Raw genomic sequence first — 22,382 nt, forward strand, 5'->3', positions numbered from 1 at the left:
TACCCAGAACAAGAAAATTACCTGCACATGAAAGGCCCCCTCAAAGCCCCATCCAGTCACTAGCCCTCCCCACTCCCCAAAGCAACTACCAGCCTTACTTCTGACAACTTAATTTGTTTTGTATAGTATTATTTGTATGCAGCTTCTTTCACTAACATGGCATGTAGTTACAGGCCTGTTTATTTTCTCAAATTGGTGGATAATATTTATTTTATAAATGAAGGAACTAAGGCAAAGAGCAATTAGGTAACTGGTTCAGATTATTTCCCTGGGATCTAGTCTTACTTACCTTGCTACTTAGTCAGTCATGGCTGTGGGCAAAATCAGGTAACTTTTCTGAGACTCTTCCTCATTAATAAAATGGAAGTAATTATCCCCATTGCACTGAGTTGCCGGATTGTTGTGAGGCTCAAGCAATAAGGAACATATGAAAGCACTTTGTGAAGTATAAAGTGGTGTTACTAAAAAAAAGTATTTTTAAAAATATAGACTCCTGGGCCTCCCCACTGTAGCTCCTAACTCAGTAGGCCTTGTGTAGGTGACAGAACATTTAACAAGCACCCTAAGTAATTCTGATGCACTAGTCTGAGACCAACTGTGAAAACCACTTCTGTAAAACAAAGGTTCTCAAACTTCCAGAGACTATCAGAATCACCTAGAGGACCTGGGTGTTATTATTGCCCATAGCTCCATGTTCTCCCAGACTCATGAAGATGAAAGTGCAGCAGGTGCAGAATTTGGTGTGCTTTATCCTCTGGGAACTTGAAGAATCTTGCTCCCAACATTAGTCTCTCGAGCCCTCTCCTTCTCGGGTACAGAAAAGCTTATCCTTTAAGAGGGCAAGTGACTCCCAGGTTTAAAACAAACAGGGTAGGAGGTGGGAGGGAAGGGACATATGTATATCTATGGCTCATTCATGTTGATGTATGGCAGAAACCAACAATATTGTAAAGCAGTTATCCTACAATTAAAAATAAAATAAAAAAAAAGATGGAGGCGTATGTAGGTGAAAGGGCAAAAGTTTTCTGTTGCAAAATAAGAGCTCAGACTAATGAGAAGTTAAAAAACAAACACAAAAAAACACCTCACCATCATCACACAGATTTCTGCTGTTTTTACATCAGGATGGGGATAGATTAACAAGAGGAACACTAAGCATCTGCTTAGCGCACCAACTAAAATGGAACAGCAAAAAGAAAAGAAAAAGATAAGTTGAGTGCTCAAAGCAGTGAAAGAGGAGAGTGAAAAAGCTGGCTTAAAACTCAACATTCAGAAAACTAAGATCACAGCATCCGGTCCCATCACTTCATAACAAATAGATGGGGAAACAGTGCAAACAGTGAGAGACTTTATTTTTGGGGCTCCAAAATCACTGCAGATGGTGACTGCAGCCATGAAATTAAAAGATGCTTGCTCCTTGGAAGGAAAGTTATGACCAACCTAGACAGCATATTAAAAAGCAGAGACATTACTTTGCCAACAAAAGTCCGTCTAGTCAAAGCTATGGTTTTTCCAGTGGTCATGTATGGATGTGAGAGTTGGACGATTAAGAAAGCGGAGCACCAAAGAATTGATGCCTTTGAACTGTGGTGTTGGAGAAGATCCTTGAGAGTCCCTTGGACAGCAGGGAGATCCAACCAGTCCATCCTAAAGGAAATCAGTCCTGAATATTCATTGGAAGGACTGATGCTAAAGCTCAAACTCCAATCCTTTGGCCACCTGATGTGAAGAACTGACTCATCTGAAAAGACCCTGATGCTGAGAAAGATTGAAAGCGGGAGGAGAAGGGGATGACAGAGGATGAGATGGTTGGATGGCATCACCAACTCAATGGACATGAGTTTAACTAAACTCCAGGAGTTGGTGATGGACAGGGAGGCCTGGTGTGCTGCAGTCCATGGAGTCGCAAAGAGTCGGACAAGACTGAGCGACTGAACTGAACTGAACTGAACTGACTGAAGCATTGAAAATGTCAATACAGCAGGGAAGAGGGGGACATAAAAATTTTGGACTTCCTAACAGTTATTTTATGATAGTACTGTATTTTGTTTTGAATGACCTGGTGTGTGTAGGAGGGGAAAGAAGACACAATATTTAGTTTTTCTTGCTGGGGGCCTCTCGATGTCTTTAGTCCTGTATGAGGGATACATTTTTTCCATGGGTCAGTTTGGAACTTTAAATATGCACAGTATCTCTGTACCTGTAACATCAGTTAAGTAATTAAGGTAAATGCCTTTGAGTGTTTCCCACAGTTCAAACTCTGGAGCTTGACAAACACAGCATGCCTCCAGGCTCCTGCGTACTCACCAGCCGCCTCCTCTTGCTCTAGATTCCAGGGGCTGAGGACCTGGCCCCAGCTCTCCCTCGCACCTCCCACCTCTCCTTTCTCCTATATCTTCCCTGGGAAAGAGCTGGGAGGCTGAGACCTCTGGCAATGTCATCAGATACCAGCCCACTCACTCCGGGAAAGGTCCAGAGAACCAACCCCCTACCCGGCTTGGGGCAGTTGCACACTCACATCATGATTCAAGTCCTTGCTTTTTACACAAGAAAACACCAGGACTCAGATGCTGAAGATTTGTTTCTTAAAAAAACAAACAAACAAACAAGGCAAAGTACTCCCCCAAACAAGTTCACTTCAGTTCAGTCGCTCACTCGTGTCCGACTCTTTGCGACCCCATGAATTGCAGCACGCCAGGCCTCCCTGTGCATCACCAACTCCCGGCGTCTACCCAAACCCATGTCCATTGAGTCTGTGATGCCATCCAACCATCTCATCCTCTGCCATCCCCTTCTCCTCCTCTGCCATCCCCTTCTCCTCCTGCCCCCAATCCGTCCCAGCATCAGGGTCTTTTCCAATGAGTCAACTCTTCGCATGAGGTGGCCAAAGTATTGGAGTTTCAGCTTCAACATCAGTCCTTCCAATGAACACCCTGGACTGATCTCTTTAGGATAGACTGATTGGATCTCCTTGCAGTCCAAGGGACTCTCAAGAGTCTTCTCCAACACCACAGTTCAAAAGCATCAATTCTTCGGCGCTCAGCTTTCTTCACAGTCCAACTCTCACATCCATACATGACCACTGGAAAAACCATAGCCTTGACTAGTAGGACCTTTTTTGGCAATGTAATGTCTCTGCTTTTTAATATGCTGTCTAGGTTGGTCATAACTTTCCTTCCAAGGAGTAAGCGTCTTTTAATTTCATGGCTGCAATCACCATCTGCAGTGATTTTGGAGGCCACTATTTTCCATGAAGTGATGGGACCGGATGCCATGATCTTAGTTTTCTGAATGTTGAGCTTTAAGCCAACTTTTTCACTCTCTTCTTTCACTTTCATCAAGAGGCTCCTTAGTTCCTCTTCACTTTCTGCCATAAGGGTGGTGTCATCTGCATATCTGAGCTTATTGATATTTCTCCCAGCAATCTTGATCCCAGCTTGTGCTTCCTCCAGCCCAGCTTTTCTCATGATGTACTCTGCATACCCCCAAACAAAAACAAACAAAAAAGAGCCCTTATCTCTCAACTTAAAAAAAAAAGCCATTTTGGGGAGTGAGGTTCAAGAGGGATGGGGCTTGTGTGTACCTATGGCTGATTCATGTTGATGTAGGGCAGAAACCAGCCCAATATTGTAAAGCAATTATCCTTTAATTAAAAACAAACAAAAAGCTATTTTGCATAGTAAACGGAGGCACCTATCAGACCGCAGGGTTTTAGTCTTGCTGGAAGAGTATATTCTCAAGACCTTTCTGGAAATTCCAATTCAACTTTAAATTAGACAGATGTTGGAGAAACTGACTTTAAAGTCAAAAGAGCAACAGGACAGCCCTCCCAACAGGTCTGTCATCCTTTAGAATTTCACAAAACGTTGGAAGTTATTTGTTAGCTATAAATAGCAGTCCAAACGCCATTGTTTCCATTTTTAAAGACAATTCTATTCCCAGAAATGGTGGAAATCAACAGGTTAGTTACGGTGAGTCCCTCGGGGCAACTCCTCCACTGCCTTTTGGTGGCTGAGTCGTTTACTCGTGTCCGACTCTTTGTGACACCATAGACTGTAGCCCGCCAGGCTCCTCTGTCCATGGGATTCTCCAGGCAAGAACACTGGAGTGGGTTGCCATTTCCTTTTCCAGGGCATCTTCCCGACCCAGGGATTGAACCCGAATCTTCCGAATTAGAGGCGGATTCTTTACCGCTGAGCCACCGGGGCCCCACTTCCTTTTACGAAGCCAGCGTGGGCACCCGCCACATTTTTGCACGGGCATCCCCAGCACTCCTGATCCTTGCAGGGCCGCCCCCCAAGCCCCGCGGGCCGGGGGTCACGTGGCACGGGGGCGGGCGGGGGCGGGGCGGGCATATATTCCGGCGCGCCGGGCGGTGAGCTGTGAACGCCGCACAGACTCGCCGGACCCTCGCCCTCTGGTATCTGCTTGCGGGTGGGTGCGCGATCCTCAGCGGCCCCTGTGGCTCGGCCCACGCGGGCTTCGGGCCGGACGCTCGCGGCCTCGCGGCGGTTTCGGGGCCCCGGCTGGGAAGGGGAGGTGTCTGGGGCCTGCGTTTCCACCCTCGCTTTTGTTCCTTGTTCGAGGCTTGCTTTTCTGCTCGCTGCCTTAGTGCGTTTGTAGCTTCTTGGTTGGGTTGGGGCTAGCAGTTTCCAATCGACCCCAAAGGACGTTAGTTAAAAGGAAACGCGTGAGAAAATCGTCTTAAAGCAGAATTTTGTGGGGGTACGCAGACGGGCTATTGATAAGTGGCGCCTGATTTCCGCCTTTGGCGTGGTTCTTATTTCTTGTAAAATTGGGACCCTCGGCCGCAGGGTGGCTCCGAAGGGGTGGGTTCTTGCCTTCCCAGCCCTGCTGCTTACCAGTGAGGCTGTTTTGTGTAGGTGTGGGTCGTTGGGGACACTAAAGTGACATTTAAAAACTCCTTGAAAAGTTTTTCGATCGTCGGAGTACCTCCTTACCCCCTGTGCTTAATGTCCCCTGAACTAGTTTCGGTTCTTTGACAAGAAAAGTTTGACTCCCCCCACCCCCACCCCGAAGTGCTCCATCTTGATCGGCCTGACTGCCCAAGATATCTTTTCCTTGAAATCTCTCGCTAATTTTTACATGGATGTTACCTGGTTAGCATTTTTGTGGATAGATCTTTTACTTCAAAAGGCGTCTCTAATGTCCTGGTGGGGAAAGCATTGAATTGAACACTTCCAAGTTGGTATATTGTACCTGTGAGCTCTGAAGCCTTCTTTCAAGACTTGTTTGCACAGGGGAGACCTCTGAGAGCCAGAAGGTGGGAGCAATGCAGATTCCACTGACTGTACCTTGAATTTTGCTCACTTGAAACCTGGGGTTGGAGAATTAATCTGGGGATCTTATCACAGTGTTCTGAAATAAGCTTCTTTTCTGCAGATTTCTTCTTTCTCCAGCAAGAAAGATGGCATCTGTTTCAGTTGAACCACAACTGGTATGATTTATAAATAGCCGATTCTTGATTCCTTTCCCCACCCGCCCTGCTTTGTAGAAGTTAACCCCTCCCTCCCTGTTGATTGCAGAGTGTGGTGACCAGGGTGGCCAGCCTCCCCTTGGTGAGCTCCACGTGTGATCTGGTCTCCTCGGCTTACATCAGTACAAAGGATCAGTATCCTTACTTGAAGTCTCTGTGTGAGATGGCAGAGAAGGGCATGAAGACCATCACTTCTGTGGCTGTGACCAGCGCACTGCCAATCATCCAAAAGCTAGAGCCACAAAGTGAGTTTTCATTTTGGCCTCAAAATTTAGTCCCATATAGTCATTGCGAGTGAGCCCAAAGCTGGTTTGAATAATGAAGGCTAGCCTTACACCCTGAGCTTTCATCAGTCAGGGAATCCTCAGCCTTTCCTGAGACACATACTGCCTTTTCTGAGAACTGCCAAGTGATGCTCATTGTTATAGAAGGCCTGCTTCAGAGCAATGGCAAATATGATATTAAAAGAAAAGAAAATTCCCCAGAGATGTTTCTGTGTTGGCAAGTGAGATCAAATGGGGAATCAGTGAGTAAACTGAAATAACTGACTTCCTTGGGACTACACAGTAGACATGAACTGCTTTTAAAAGAAATCAATATACAAATAGCCCACTTAAAGTGTACCATTCAGTGGCTTTTAGTATATTCACAGTGTTGTTTAGGCATCACCATGATCAATTGTAGAACATTGTCATCTCTCCAGAAAGAAACCTCATACCACTTTCTGTTTGGTATGAGGAAGAAGTCCTGGAAATGAGAGTGGTAATGGTTGCACAATATTCTGAATGAACAGTATTGTGAGTCCCAGTGAATTGTACACCTAAAAATAGTTTAAATGGTGACATTTGTTTTGTATATTTTACCATTTTTTTTTCTTTTTAAAGAGAAACCTTATACTCATTCTCAGTCACTCCACCAACCCCCCCCTTCCCCAACCTTAGGCAACTAGTAATCTATTTTCTCTTTATAGATTTGCATATCCTGGACATGTAATATAAATGGAATCATAAAACATGTGGTCTTTTGTGACTGGCTAGTTTTCACTTAGCATAATATTTCCAAATTTCATCCAAATAGTAGCATCATCTCAGTATTTCATTTCTTTTTAATATGGAATAATTTAATATTCTGTTGTGTGGGTGTCATTTTCATGCATCAGTTGATGTTTGGGTTGCTTCTAACTTTTGCCTGTCATCATCAATGAATGCTAATGCATTCATTTGTACATAAGTTTTTGTGTGGACATATGTTCTTTCACATATATACCTAGGAGTGGAATTTTCAGTTTCTCTGCATTATTATCTGCTTTGGAATAAGGGATTAAATCATTCTCTCAAATTATTACATCATGGACTTTCAGGATTATGGGGAGGCTTTTAGAAATCAGCTTTCCAACTCTGCTACTCCCCAAATGTTGGGAGTTGGTGGGGGAGCTTGGACTAAAATCTGGGTCTTGTTAGGGAGATCCAGGGTCCTGTTAGCACACTGTTTCCTGGTGATAACCCCAAATATATTGCAACCTACTGAATTAAGTGTAGGTAGAGATTAGACTTGGAGAAGGAAATGGCAACCCACTCCAGTATTCTTGCCTGGAGAATCCCAGGGACAGCAGAGCCTGGTGGGCTGCCGTCTGTGGGGTCGCACAGAGTCAGACACAACTGAAGCGACTTGGCAGCAGCAGAGATTAAAGAAGCATGGAAATGCAAATTTTGAGGATTTTCAGATACCTCATTCCTTGAATGAGGATTCTGGTGAAGCCTGGCTTCCCTTAACCTTAGGGGACAACTGATGAGGAAGAGGCTTCCTGACCAGCTTCCTTCTTGGCTTGTCACTGCCTCAGCTTGCTGCTCCCCCACCCCCACCACACACATACACATCGTTATTTCCCTGTCAGTAGAAGGAAGCTGCTGGAAATCTGGCAAGGATCTCCTTTCTGAACTAGAGAAACCAGACAAAGCATGGTGTGGTAAATTAGATATTTTTTGCTGTTTTTCCATAGTAAGAATAAAGGTTCAAGTTACGTGTCACTCTTACCAGACTATTGACATTTTCACCATTTGTGATTCTTCTAGTTGCTGTTGCCAATACCTATGCCTGTAAGGGGCTAGACAAGATTGAGGAGAAGCTGCCTATTCTGAATCAGCCAACAAACCAGGTGAGCTTGGGACAAGAGTGCTGAGGCTTGCCACCGCACATTTTTTAAGTTTTATCTGTTTCATACAGACTGTTGCAGGTCACAAACAGGCAGTACTTATTTGTTCCAACCTTGGATATATTTTTTGAAAGACTAATGACCACTCTCTTACTTCCTGAACTGTTGTTAGGTTGTCTTGGGAAGCAGAGACGAGCTATCCACCTTTGGGCCAGACTTTAGTCTGATCTCTGTTAAATGTGTGGCTTCATCTCTGCAGGTGAAATTGCTTTGTTAAATCACCGAGTCCTATGTGGTATTGGATAAATGCAGAGGTGGTGAATAGAACCTTTTCTTGCTTGGTATTTGAGAGCACAGCCAGTGGAGTGGAGAACTGGTACATCTGCCTGTGTGTCAGCCTGGGGTAGCGTGCATGGGTACCTGTGTCTGTGCTTACAGGCGTGTATGAGGTGCTCAGTAAGAAGCATGTCAATGGAAAATGCCATTTTTCTCTAGGGTCCCACTTGTTCCTTGCTGCAGGTGTATCTAGTTTAAAACAAAGAAAAAACTTTGACAAATTTTTTATCCGTTTCCCTTTTCTGGTCTTCCGACAACCTTTGGGTGGTGGCAGGTAGGGCGTTTATACCTGTTAAGGAAATTGAGGCTCATCAACTCTCATATACTTGTCCAAGACCCACGACTAGAAAGTAAAAGGGCCAGATTCATCCTTTAACTCTTCAACTGTGCTGCCTTAGTTAAGACCTTTATATAGGTGTCTATGCCCATGTTTCTCACCAGCCAGATGGCCTGCTTTTTTTCCCCATAGGTTGTGGCCAATGCCAAAGGGGCTATGACGGGGGCAAGAGATGCTGTGACGACTACTGTGACTGGGGCCAGGGATTCTGTGGCCAGCACAATCACTGGGGTGGTGGACAGGACCAAGGGAGCTGTGACTGGTAGTGTGGAGAAGACCAAGTCCGTGGTCAATGGCAGCATTCACACAGTCATGGGAAGTCGGGTGATGCAGCTGATGAGCAGTGGAATGGAAAATGCACTCACCAAATCGGAGTTGCTGGTAGACCAGTACCTTCCTCTTACCAAGGATGAACTAGGTAATTGGGTTTTTGCCTTGAAATAATGTTTTGTATCTTTCCTTTTTTGCCATGCCATGCAGCTTATGGGATTTCAGTTCCCTGACCAAGAATCAAACCCGGGCCATGGCAGTGAAAGTCTAGAACCCTAATTACGAGGCCACCAAGGAACTTCTTTCAGTGTTTTATATCTTTAAGCAGTTTTTCTAAACAGCTTCCTTGAGATATACTTTTATATACCAAAAAAATTCACCTGTTTTCCTTTTACGTTTTTGGTTGCATGAGCCTCACCACAATCCAGTTGTAGAATATTTTTATCACCCCCAAAGATAAAAGTTCTGTGACCCCCAAAGAGTAAAGTTCATGATCTTTCATGCCTGTTGACAGTCAGTCTCCATTCCCCCATCCCACCCCCTCTGTCTGCATGTGTTGTGTCCAATGCTTTGTGACCCCATGGACTGTAGCCCATTAGGCTCCTCTGATGATGGGATTCTCTAGGCAAGAATACTGGAGTGGGTTGCCCTTCCCTTCTCCAGGGGATCTTCTCAACCCAGGGATCAAACCTGGGTCTCCTGCATTGCAGGCAGATTCTTTTGTACATAGTGAGTTTTGAAACTTCCAGAGAAATTAACCTAAAGAAATACTTTCTACAAATGGATTGCCCTTTGTAGGCTACTGTATGGGATTATTAAATATTCAGTGCTTACTGTGTGCCAGGTAAGACACTCTGATGGAAAGAGACCTGTGTAGATGACGTGTCACAGTGATATGTTCTGGGTTGCCAAGCCCAGCAGCAGATAGGAGCCATCTTGAGCAAAGGGGTGCATAGTTACCAGATGGGTGGGTGGAATCAACAAAGACGAGATCCAAGTTAAGAGTTTAGGCCTTAAAAAAAAAAAAGAGTTTAGGCCTTGTCACTTGGAGCACTTAGAGCTGTGATCCCTAAGACTTCTTTTTTTTTTCCCCCCTTCTTTATAACTTCAGAAAAAGAAGCCAAAAAAGTGGAAGGTTTCGATACAGTTCAGAAGCCAAGTTACTATGTTAGACTGGGATCTCTGTCCGCCAAGCTGCGCTCACGGGCCTACCAGCAGGCCCTCTGCAGGGTTGAAGAAGCTAAGCAAAAAGGCCAGGAGACCATTTCTCAGCTCCATTCCACCGTCAACCTGGTGAGTACAACTTCATTTAAAGGCAGCTGAAGTGAGTTCATTTAACTCCAGGATTAGGATAAACGTAATCATAAAATCCAAGAATTTTAATCTTACCTTATGAACAATCCAGTAGAAAAATGGGCCAAGAGTATATAGAAAACTCACAGAAAAGGAAGTATATAATTAGCTGAATACATGAAGCGGTGTTAATCTTACTCTGAGTGGTCAGATTACTGATTTCCTTTCCTGTCTGGTGGCATTTGCAAAGCTAGATTCTGTGGGCGATGGTGTAGAGGAGAGATATACTTGTGTTTTTGCACTTTTGGAGGATTCAAGGGAAATAGGAAAGTTAGAGACACCCCTATGCCTGGAGCAGCTTTTCTTCTAGAAATGTATATTCATTCAGAGTTGCAAAAGAGTGTAAACAATGCACATCAACTAATAGACTGATTCCATTGATACATCACAAAAGACTACTGAGTAGCCTTGAAGGATTGCCAAGTTACAGAACAGTATGCGTTGTTCGGCCATTAGAGACCAGTTTACTCTTGGAAGGGGAAGTAGGTGGCTGGCAACAGGAAAGAGGAAGTTTAAGTTCCTTTCTCTTTTATAATTTTATACACACGTTAAGTTTCAGTTGCTGTACTTGTGTTAAACTGGAGGGAAATTGGAGATAGTGGTTTAATAAATAAGAGGCAGTAAAGTCCTATGACTGCTTGGCTGACTTACACATATTGATAACAAGTAACAATGCTCTTGGGGTTCCCTGGTGTCTCAGATGGTAAAGAATCTGTTTGCAATACAGGAGACCCAGGTTCAATCCCTGGGTTGGGAATATCCCCTGGAGTAGGGAATGGCAACCCACTCTAGTATTTTTGCCTGGAAAATCCCATGGACAGAGGAAGCCAGCAGGCTACAGTTCACAGGGTCTTAAATAGTCCGACATGATTGAGCAACTAACACAGGGCAAAACAGAACAATGCTATCTCTGATAGGCTATCAGAGATATCTCCTTAAATACCAAGATTTTCTGTAAGAATTGATGATGGCTGGTTTACATCATAGACCTGAGAACAGGCTAATATGAATATCTGTTAATAGTTTGTTCTTTGTCTTCTTCCAACATATTCTAGATTGAACTTGCCAGGAAGAATGTGCATAATGCCAACCAGAAAATTCAGGATGCTCAGGATAAGCTCTATCTGTCCTGGCTGGAGTGGAAGAGAAGCATCGGCTATGATGATACAGATGAATCCCACTGTGCTGAGGTGAGACAACTGGGACAGGGTCATCCACCAAAGATTGTGTAGAAATTCCTACCAGGCATCGCAGTGTTCTTATTATTCCTCTTAGAATACTCTTCTCTAGCAAAAGTTGAACAATACAGGGTACATAAGTTGCTTGTTATATGATAGAAGCAAAACTGTGCAGTGACTTTAACAACTTACCGGCAGGTATATTGCCCCAGTCAGGACACAACTACCTGAGGAACAGGCATTTCCCTCATGAAAGGTACAAGCTAAGTGAATACAGGTATCTTTACTGCCATAGTGGGTTTTTTTGATAGTATAAATAGAGTTGCTGTGAGAATGCTTTGTAGGAAGGGTACTAACTCAACCTTGGAGTAAGGATGGGTGAGTCAGATGGTTTGCTGGAAGAGATGAGTGGTCAGTTGAGACCTAAGGGGTGAATAAACTAGGTGAAAGGGCATTAAAGGGGTGAGTGTTCCAGACAGAAGAAATATCATATTGTAGTCCTAGAAAACGGTTTTTTATCTTCCAGAAGCTAATATACACTTGCCCTTGAAAGTAACATTAGTTATTTATTTATATCATATCTCACTTGAAGAAAGAACATCCCAGTTGCCCTACTAATATGGAGGGTATTTTCTTTCTGTCCAGTCTCCCCTGTTATGTTTCTTCTGCTTAAGACCATGAACTTCAAAGACTCAGGCACTAGTTCAAATCCCAGCTCAGCCATTTTCCAGCTGTTATCTGGGGCTTAGCTTATGTTCTACCTGTGCTGTACCTAGTCACTCAGTCAAGTCCAACTCTGCGACCCCATGGACTGTAGCCCACCAGGCTCCTCTGTCCATGGGGATTCTCCAGGCAAGAATATTGGCCTGTGTTGCCATGCCCTCCTCCAGGGGATCTTTCCAACCCAGGGATTGAACCCAGGTCTCCTGCATTGCCGGCGGATTCTTTACCGTCTGAGCCACAAGGGAAGCCCAAGAATACTGGAGTGGGTTGCTTATCCCTTCTCCAGAGGAACTTCCCCACCCAGGAATCGAACCAGGGTCTCCTGCATTGCAGGCAGATTCTTTATCAGTTGAGTTACCCCGGAAGCCCTATGTTCTGCCTATGAAATGTGAAATAATAACTGCCGCACTCAGGGATGTTGTGAGAATTTTAAAAAGTTAAAGAATCCACATGTGTGGTGGACATATCCCAGCCGGATGTACGTGAACTAAGTCACACATACCACTGTTGAATCCACTGCTCATTCTTAAACTTGTCTTACTTTCAGCACATTGAGTCACGTACTCTTGCTATTGCCCGGAACCTGACTCAGCAGCTCCAGACCACGTGCCACACCCTCCTGTCCAACATCCAGGGGTTACCACAGAACATTCAAGATCGGGCCAAGCACTTGGGGGTGATGGCTGGTGACATCTACGCTGTGTTTCGCAATGCTGCCTCCTTTAAAGAAGTGTCTGATGGCCTCCTCGCTTCCAGCAAGGGGCAGCTGCAGAAAATGAAGGAGTCTTTAGATGATGTGATGGATTATCTTGTTAACAACACACCCCTCAACTGGCTGGTAGGTCCCTTTTATCCCCAGGTGACCGAGTCTGAGAGTGCTCAGGCCCCAGGTACAGCCAGGAGGCCTGGCAGGCGGAGTACAAAACACCCTAAACCCGTCCCTGTCAGCAACGCACAGGGCAGCCAGCCAGATGACAGCTCCTCTTGAGCTAGACGGCTCCAAAGTAGGCAGGCAGCTAATGAGGCAAAAAGGTCTCCACTTCAGTCATTTCCAGCTGACATAAGAGCTATAAAGTTTCTGCATTAGTGCATAAGTTCTGTTACTTACCTGGCTGGAAAGAAAAGAATAATAGAGTGGTCACAGCCTGTCCAGAACTCGCACATGTTTCAGAGCGTTTTATGGCCTCATTCTTTTGCTACTGTTGCTGTTTGTACTGAATAAAAACACCTTCATGTAGGCTGTTGTATGAATTGGGGTCTGCTCTGAGCAGGCCTCAACTCTGGTTTGTCTCACAGTGCATGCTTGTGTACCCTGGGTTTTTTAATTTTTTCATAAAGGAGTGCCTCCTTTGAATTCAATAAAATTCACTGCAGAATAGATCGGTTTTATGCTATGTGTTACATGTGCTTTTTGTGTGGCTTTCTCTGAACTGCTTCGCCTCCTTGACAGGGTTTTTAATACATATGAATTCAAATGGCCTGGGGGCAGGGGGCAGTTTGTACAGACATTGGAAGACTAATGTTAAAAATGGAATGTTTGATAACAAAAGCTAATGTTCCTTTAAGAATGGTATTAGGGGGTGGTGGTGGTTCCTTTCATCTGACTGTTTACTGGACCCCTGAAAGCGCGTTCTTAAACCAGTAGAAGGAGGTACATAAGTACCTGACTGCCTTGCTGAGGAGAAATCAGCTGAGAGGAAGCACATGAGTGACTGTTGCATCAGTCTCATGTGAAAGTAGCAGCATTTCTTGCTAAGGGGCCATCTCACATGTAAGGAATGAGATTGTTCAATGTCCAGTCCCAGCTGGACTTAATGTACCATGTTGTCACTTTGGTAGAGAGGCACTAACCTCAGTGGTGGGTGAGGTACCTTTAGAAGACTGCATGAAGATAATTCGAAAAAAAAAAAAAAAAAGACTTTGGATCCCCTGTAGAAAGGAGTTCCTACTACCTCCTGCCTAGGGTGTTTAGGCTTCTAATCCGCTTAGCATGAGTTGATTATGTAGGGAATATGGACCTCCTCATAACAAAGCCCACTCCAGTACTCTTGCCTGAAAAATCCCATGGAAGGAGGAGCCTGGTGGGCTGCAGTCCCTGGGGTTGCTAAGAGTCAGACACGACTGAGCGACTTCACTTTCACTTTTCACTTTCTTACATTGGAGAAGGAAATGGCAACCCACTCCAGTACTCTTGCCTGGAGAATCCCAGGGACAGGGGAGCCTGGTGGGCTGCCGTCTATGGGATCACACAGAGTTGGACACGACTGAAGTGACTTAGCAGCAGCAGCATAACAAAGCTGCAGTATGCCAAACCTTTTCAAAAAAAGCCAATCTTAGAACTTTGAAATAGAGCTAAATACTGAAGGCCTGACCTGCCCTTCAGCAGAACTGAAGTCTAAGTCAAATGTGTCTCCTTTTTCTACCCTGCTTCGCCACTGTCTCCCCATGAAAACAAGGAAGCAGCATACAACCTTACATGCACTTACGTGAATGAGCTATCAAACCTTCCTAAGTCAGAGAACTAATTTTTTTCCCCTGAGGTAACTCCAGGAGTCAGTAGACGTGAGCTCAGTTAGAGGGAGTCCCTGAGACACTTGAAGTGAAGGAGCTTCTGGTTTCTGGAAAAGTGGACTGTCATGATTGATGGGCTTCCAGGGTGGAGCCAATGCATGCCTTCGCCTGCCTGTCCCTAGTGAGTGGCTTTTCTAGAGACTCTACCTCTTAAAATTTTTTTCTTTTTTAGTCCAAATTGGACAGGACCCTGCTGTCATTTGCCTCAGAACTTCACGGGTGGTATTTTATGGCTGATTGTGATTGGCTGGAAAGTTCATTTACTACAGCTGTACACAGACTTCCTTATACTGAACGTGAACTTGCTGTTTCCTGTTCCTAATAGTAATCGTACCTACTGAATTGCTTATGAAAAGGAGACAGATCTCAAAGCTGTTCTAAGTGAGCAAGACAGAATATAAAGCAGACTTCTCTTAGCTTCTGGAAGACTACCCCTGACTTTGCTTTTACCATGAGCACACCCTGCTTTTTACCATGAGTCATGCTTTTATCTGTCTGTGTCTCAAGTTTGTGCCTACATGCATGTCCCTTGGTTGTCTACATGTCTCAAAACGCATGGTTTCCTTGCTTTATTGTTGGATAAACTAGCAGTTTTAGTTTAACAGACTTTGCCCCAAGGAGGGCAATTATTTTGAGGGAAAAAAACTGACTAAGCCTAGATATTACAGAAAAACTCAAATGAACATTTTGGCCAAGCCAGTATCTTCTCCCATTCAACAGGTTGCTTTTTAATTTTGTTGAAATTTTGTTGAAAGTTTCCTTCACTATGCAAAAGCATTTTTAGTTTGATTTGATCCCATTTGTTTACTTTTGCTTTTGTTGTCTTTGCCTAAAGAGACGGATCAAAGAAAGTAATACTAAGACTGATGTCAGGGAAACATAGGCATATGTGTTAGTCACTCAGTTGTGTCCGACTCATTGCAACCCATGGACTGTAGCCCACCAGGCTCTTCCATCCATGGAATTCTCCAGACAAGAATACTGGAGTGGGTTGCCATTTCCTTCTTCAGGGGACCTTCCCTATCCAGGGATCGAACCTGGGTCTCCTGCATTGCGGGCAGACTCTTTACATCTGAGCCACGATTATTTTCTAGTTCAAAATCAGTCTGTTTTCCTGACTGTGTGTCATGTTTATGAGCACTGCCTGTACATACACGTTTACCACTAAGTAAAATTCCCTCAGATGTTGTTTTCATTTCTATAGTAGCCCCACCTACAGCGCCACCTTCTGGAAAATTATCATTGTAAATACGGAAATCAAGCAGGCTTATGAATGAATGGTGCCCTCTTATGGTTGTATGGTGATGGTGATAGTGATAGTGATAATGAAGTCGCTCAGTTTCCGACTCTTTGCGACCCTGTGGGCTGTAGCCCATCAGGCTCCTCCGTCCCTGGGATTCTCCAGGCAAGAATACTGGAATGAGTTGCCATTTCCTTCTCCAGGGGATCTTCCAGACCCCGGGATCGAACCCGGGTCTCCCGCAGGCAGACGCTTTAACCTCTGAGCCACCAGGGAAGCCCAACAACCTGCAAAAATGATGTAACTCCCTGGAACCCTGGCACGGTCACTTCGTTTTCTTGAATGTCTTTGCAGGGAGAGACTGTTATTATCTCATTTGTTTCATAGTAAGCGTGTTATTCTGAGTTTGGCCTCAGAATGCCTGATGGGCAAGAGTCTCCTCACACTCCTTCCAAACTAGTTTTTTATGTCAGTGAAAAGGAATTTATTTTATAAATCTGCAAAGTGATTTCTCTTGTTCCACATTTATAAAAACCCTATGAAGATGGTCAAGCACAATCACTACATTCTTTTAATTAAAAAAAATTTTTGGCCGCTCCATGTGTCATGTGGGATCAAACCTGAGTCCCTTGCAGTGGAAGCACAGTGTCTTAGCCACTGGACCACCAGGGCAGTCCCAACCACCTCATTTTAAATTAAACTCACTGAATAAACTTGATAGACTATGGCTCCCTCTTAACTGCCCCACCCTTTTCTTCCCCAAGCCCGCCAAATAGGTTTTGGTGATGGTCGAGAATAATGAAAATTAAATACTCTGACTCATTCTGGATATATGGAAGGTGGATTATTCATATGGTTCTCCCAGAACATCTCACGGACTAGAGCCCCCTTTTTGGTGGTGGTGGAGGCTTTTTTCCTAACCCACAAGTGTGGAATCTCCAATCTTCTGCAAAGAACTCTACCTTAGGCCAGTAGTTCCTGATCTGTAGGTGACTTTGGAGGTTTATATGTGTGACAGGGTGGTATTTAAGAAACTAAAGAGAATTAAAGCTACTATTTATTGAGTACCTTTTACAAGCTAGGCTCATACTATCTTTACTCCTCACTTGGCAACACAATCAATTAGGAATTTTCCTCACTTGACAGGTGAGAAAACTGAGGTTGAAAAGAGACAAGTGGCAGAGTAGGGATTTAGTCCAATGTGTTACTGATGTCAAAGTGCTTGTTTTTTCTATTCTAGCAATCTAGTCTCTGATAGGAGAAAACTCCTGCTTGCTTAGGACTCAAAAAAATCCCTCTCTATTTTCTTGTGTTGTAGCTTCCTGTTCTATTCTACATTTATTAAAAATACTGATAGTGGATATTAAAATATACATTTAATAGAAATAGATCAGAAGAGAGAGCTGAGCAAGGTACATCTTTTAACCTAGAAAGAATAAAATTGCAGTCGTTGACCTGCCTGGCTGACGCCCCGCATCAGTTTATCAGTTGTTGTCATCATCAGTGTATCATTGTTGTTGGCTTTTATGGATGTCAGGTTGGGTATAATCTTTGCAAAGTGAAAATTCATGAAGATCTGGAATGTAGTTTGATTTCCCCAAATAGCCTCAGGAATAAATAGTGGAAGTCTTCTTACCTCAGTCTGGATTGTCGTCTGAGCACCTGGGTTTTTAGGGAAAAGTGTAGTACAGGCCACAGACAGCCAGGTAAGAGATCCAATAAAAAGAAAGATTCTCTCTTCATGTATTTTTAAAAACTATTTTAAAAAATATTGTGGCAAAATATGTATAACATAGGGCTTCCCAGGTGGTGCTAGCAGTAAGGAAACTGTCCGCCAATGCATGAGACCTAAGAGACTTGAGTTCAATTGCTGGGTCAGGAAGATCCCCTGGAAGAGGGCATGGCAACCCACTCCAGTATTCTTGCCTGCAGAATTCCATGGACAGAGGACCCTGATGGGCTAAAGGGTCTATTGGTTTGCATGGAGTTGGACACAACTGAAGTGACTTAGCACACATGCATACATACCATCAAGTTTACCATTTTAGCCATTCTTAAGTGTACAGTTCATTGGTATTAAGTACATTTGCAGTGTTCTGCAGCCATCACCACTCCCCATTTCCAGAACTATATCATTATCCCAAGCATAAACGTTGTACCCATTAGGCAATAACTCCTCATTCTCCCTTCCATCTGTTTTTTGATGGGTTTTTGTTGTTGTTGGTAGTTATTTTGTCTCCATTAGGTAATCAGCTAGCTTTTTTCCTCTGCTATCAAGATTTAGCCTTCAGACAGAGGATGAGATGGCTGGATGGCACCACCGACTCGATGGGCATGAGTTTGAGTAAACCCCGGGAGTTGGTGATGGACAGGGAGGCCTGGTGTGCTGCGATTCATGGGGTCGCAAAGAGTTGGACACGACTGAGCGACTGAACTGAACTTACTATACCTTTTCTGCTTCTAGTCATCTGTTAGTTAAGAAATATTACTTTGCTTATCATAATTGTATGTAAAGTAAGAGTTAATCGAACTTCTTATCTCTAAAAGCCTCCTCTATGCAGACAAGAGCTAGGGCTTTGTGATAGCTATTTAAACTGTTCAAAGACCTTTTGCTTCCTCAGTTCCTAGACATTTTCCAAACTGTTTATAGTATTGGAAATCAGAATATGGAAAAGTGGAATATTACTGTTTTTAAGAGAGTAATAGAAAGATGAATAGCCAGAAATGCTTTATAGCTTGTAATTTCAAAAACTTTCATTTCATATGTTTTACCACTAGTTGGTTTCCTTCTAAAGAGACGTTTCTTAGTTATAATATGAATGAATTGTGGGGATAAGACTATAAACATCTTGAAGAAAGCATAGTTATTGAGAAAGTAAAGTTCATGTATTAATTTGTGTTTCTAAGAGCTCACCTGGAATTGACAGCTCATTTCTTTAGTGTTTGGTTTAATATCCAAGATTCTTTTTTTACAGGCACTTGATTTCAGTATCACAGACTTGACATCTGAGACTGATGAAATTCCAGATATTATAGCTTTGGAAGAGGAGGATGGACCAAATCATTCTCATGCTAATGGCCCTGAGCCTTCTCAGGGCAAAATGTTGAATAACTAACAAGAAAAATCTCCATTTGCTGAATACACAGTTTGTGTCACATTAAACTTCGTGTTTGCTTGTGTTCATTCCTGTGACTTTAGGGATTGATTGTTAGGGGTTAATCTCTTTTTTTGACTACTTGGTCTTAATTGTAATGAAACCCTGATTGACCCAATCTTTTGTAACAGATTCTAGTTCTGCATCATATATTTTATATAATTCTTCAAAGTGTAATCATCAAAATGCCTATAATAAAAAATGGGCTCTTGAATCAGAGTGGTTTTTTTTTTTTTCAAACTGATATATTGGACTGTTTTCTTTTCCTCCTCGAATTCATTCCTGTTTCTTCTGGTAACAGCACCTTTATGTCTTTTGGCAGGGGGAGAAGGGGTTGTCTCAGTGGGTCTGTTAGTCAAGGTGTTTTTGTTTTCCCCTGGCCTGGGGGTAGGCATATGACCAAAAACAGGTCAAATGAGAGGAAGCATATCATGATGGGTAAAGGCTCAGACTCTGGGTTCTAATCTTGGCCCTGTCACTTACTAGCTATATGACCTTAAACTTAGTTTCTCTGTACCTCAAGTTCCTCATCTATAAGGACAATAGTAAGGATAATTGTAGGTTTATTATGAAGCATAAACCTTTGCAAAACCTTAGAGCAATGCCTGGCACAGAACAGCATTACATAAGTATTAGTTAAGTAAATTGTACAAACAATGGCTAGCCCAGTATTGAGGAACATCCCTAGTGTCTAGATTGCAATTCTGAAATACCTTTTCCCACTAAGAGAAAGCAGTGTGTCTTGGAGAAATGGCTGATTCCAGGTCTGGGGCAGGAAATGTACAAAATGAATCTTGAACTTCTTGCTATTTCAGGTAGAAAAGAAGCTGATTTGAAGAAGTTCCCATTGACTAAAGATGGAACAATCTGAACTTCAATAAGAATAATTGCAGTAGATTGAATATTTGATGGTGCTCACATTTGATGGGATTCAAAGATATCATTATATATACACACACACAACCTAATAACCTAATTGGTCACTTTCGGGGAATGATAGCAAACCAACCCATTATCTTGAAAACTGGTAAATGAAAGAATCAAGAATTTATCCTTATTTATGTCTTTACTCCTAGGTAAATAAATAGTAAATGAGGGAAAACATCTCTCATGAAAGTATTCCTATTCCCTCCGACAGATGAAAAAGAAATGGTATCTTAGTTGGGACTGCCATTACCAATTACCTTAGACTGAGTGGTTAAAACAACAAACATTTATTTCCCACAGTTCTGGAGGCTGGAAGTCTGAGATCAGGGTGCAGCAGAGTCAGGTTTTGGTGAAGGCCCTTCTGGATTGCAGAGAGTTGACTTCTCGGTGTATTATGTAGTGGGAAGAGCAGAGACAGGAAACAAACCCTCTTGTAGTTCCATTCATGAGGGCTTTACCCTTATGACTGCATCTAATCCTAATTACATCCCAAAGACCCAACCTTCTAATACTATCACATTGAGCAACAGGGTTTGAACATACACATTTTTGGCAGGGGGACACAAACATTCAGCTCATAACAAATGGTAAATTAGAATTTCAACATTTTGCAACCATCTGTGAATTATGGATCTAGGCACTTAGCATTAATGCCTGTCAATGGCATAAACAGATATTACATACTTCCGATGAAGAAGCCTACTCCAACCATCATCTAGTCCTACCAAAGGCATCATACATGAGTCTGGTCAATCCTCTGGAGCCAGGTGTCAATTTGAAGGAAATATGGAGGACAGGGACAGTGGGACATATTGAACTGTATCATGAGGATGCAATCAGTGAAATCCAGACCAGGGAAAGTCACTCAGGTCAAGTAGCCCTGCTTCTTCAACAGATTACTTGTAAGAAAAAGAGGAGGGGAAATGAGAAAAACCTGCAATTAAATTATATTATTAAAAACAGGGATTTTCCTGGGTGTCCAGTGGGTAGGACTCCATGCTTCCAGTGCAGGGACCCTGGGTTCTAGTCCTGGTCAGGGAACTAGATCTCACATGCTGCAGCTGAGACCAGGTACAGCCAAATAATTAAGAATAAAAGGACTTGCAAATTAAAAAAAAATTGTATTACTAAAAACGAAAAGATACATGCATCCCAACTTTCAGTAGCCAGAACATGGAGGCAATCTAAATGTCCATTTACAGGGGAATGGATAAAGAAGATGTACATATATACAATGGAATATTAGTCACAAAAAAGAACAGTATAATGCCATTTGCAGCAACATGGATGGACCTAGAGATTGTCATATTAAATAAGTCAGATACAAATACCATATGATATCACATATATGAACCCTAAAAAAAAAGACTACAAATGAACTTACAGAGCAGAAGTAGACTCACAGATGTAGAAAAGAAACGTGTAGTTACCAGGGGACAAGGGAGGGGTGGGATAAACTGGGAGACTGGGACTGAAATATACACACCTATATATAAAATTCCCAAAGAAAGGCAAGCCCCAAGAATGCTCAAACTACCGCGCAATTGCATTCATCTCACATGCTAGTAAAGTAATGCTCAAAATTCTCCAAACTAGGCTTCAGCAATACGTGAACCGTGAACTTCCAGATGTTCAAGCTGGTTTTAGAAAAGGCCGAGGAACCAGAGATCAAATTGCCAACATCCACTGGATCATCGAAAAAGCAACAGAGTTCCAGAAAAACATCTATTTCTGCTTTATTGACTATGCCAAAGCCTTCGACTGTGTGGATCACAGTAAACTGTGGAAAATTCTGAAAGAGATGGGCATACCAGACTACCTGATCTGCCTCTTGAGAAACCTGCATGCAGGTCAGGAAGCAACAGTTAGAACTGGACATGGAACAACAGACTGGTTCCAAACAGGAAAAGGAGTACATCAAGGCTGTATATTGTCACCCTGCTTATTTAACTTATATGCAGAGTACATCATGAGAAACGCTGGGCTGGAGGAAGCACAAGCTGGAATCAAGAATGCCAGGAGAAATATCAATAACCTCAGATATGCAGATGACAACACCCTTATGGCAGAAAGAGAAGAGGAACCTTTTGATGAAAGTGAAAGAGGAGAGTGAAAAAGTTGGCTTAAAGCTCAACATTCAGAAAACTAAGATCATGGCATCTGGTCCCATCACTTCATGGCAAACAGATGGGGAAACAGTGGAAACAGTGCCAGACTTTATTTTTTTGGGCTCCAAAATCACTGCAGATGGTGATTGCAGCCATGAAATTAAAAGACGCTTACTCCTTGGAAGGAAAGCTATGACCCTCCTAGACAGCATATTAAAAAGCAGAGACATTACTTTGCCAACAAAGGTCTGTCTAGTCAAATCTATGGTTTTTCCAGTGGTCATGTATGGATGTGAAAATTGGACTGTGAAGAAAGCTGAGCACTGAAGAATTGATGCTTTTGAACTGTGGTGTTGGAGAAGACTCTTGAGAGTCCCCTGGACTGCAATGAGATCCAACCAGTCCATCCTAAAGGAGATCAGTCCTGGGTGTTCATTGGAAGGACTGATGCTGAAGCTGAAACTCCAATACTTTGACCACCTCATGCGAAGAGTTGACTCATTGGAAAAACCCTGATGCTGGGAGGGATTGGGGG

General features: G+C 43.1%; 1 protein-coding gene across 4 annotated transcripts; it reads left to right on the plus strand.

The window, feature by feature from the left end:
- Positions 1–4,325: 4,325 nt before the first annotated feature.
- Positions 4,326–19,026, plus strand: PLIN2 (perilipin 2). Of its 4 annotated transcripts, XM_043891056.1 has the most exons (9): positions 4,330–4,434; positions 5,404–5,458; positions 5,547–5,742; positions 7,570–7,652; positions 8,455–8,740; positions 9,704–9,885; positions 11,001–11,135; positions 12,394–12,684; positions 18,633–19,026. In XM_043891056.1, the coding sequence occupies exons 2-9, from the start codon at positions 5,429–5,431 to the stop codon at positions 18,771–18,773; spliced, it is 1,344 nt and encodes a 447-aa protein (XP_043746991.1). In that variant the 5' UTR covers positions 4,330–4,434; positions 5,404–5,428; the 3' UTR covers positions 18,774–19,026. The 4 variants fall into 4 exon arrangements, with proteins under 4 accessions (XP_043746988.1, XP_043746991.1, XP_043746987.1 ...); XM_043891053.1 differs by lacking the exon at positions 18,633–19,026 and having other exon boundaries at positions 4,326–4,420; positions 12,394–13,224; XM_043891052.1 differs by lacking the exon at positions 18,633–19,026 and having other exon boundaries at positions 12,394–13,224.
- The last annotated feature ends 3,356 nt before the right edge of the window (positions 19,027–22,382 follow it).

The sequence above is a fragment of the Cervus elaphus genome, chromosome 29 (genome assembly GCF_910594005.1).
Source record: "Cervus elaphus chromosome 29, mCerEla1.1, whole genome shotgun sequence".
In the NCBI taxonomy this organism is placed as follows: domain Eukaryota; kingdom Metazoa; phylum Chordata; class Mammalia; order Artiodactyla; family Cervidae; genus Cervus; species Cervus elaphus.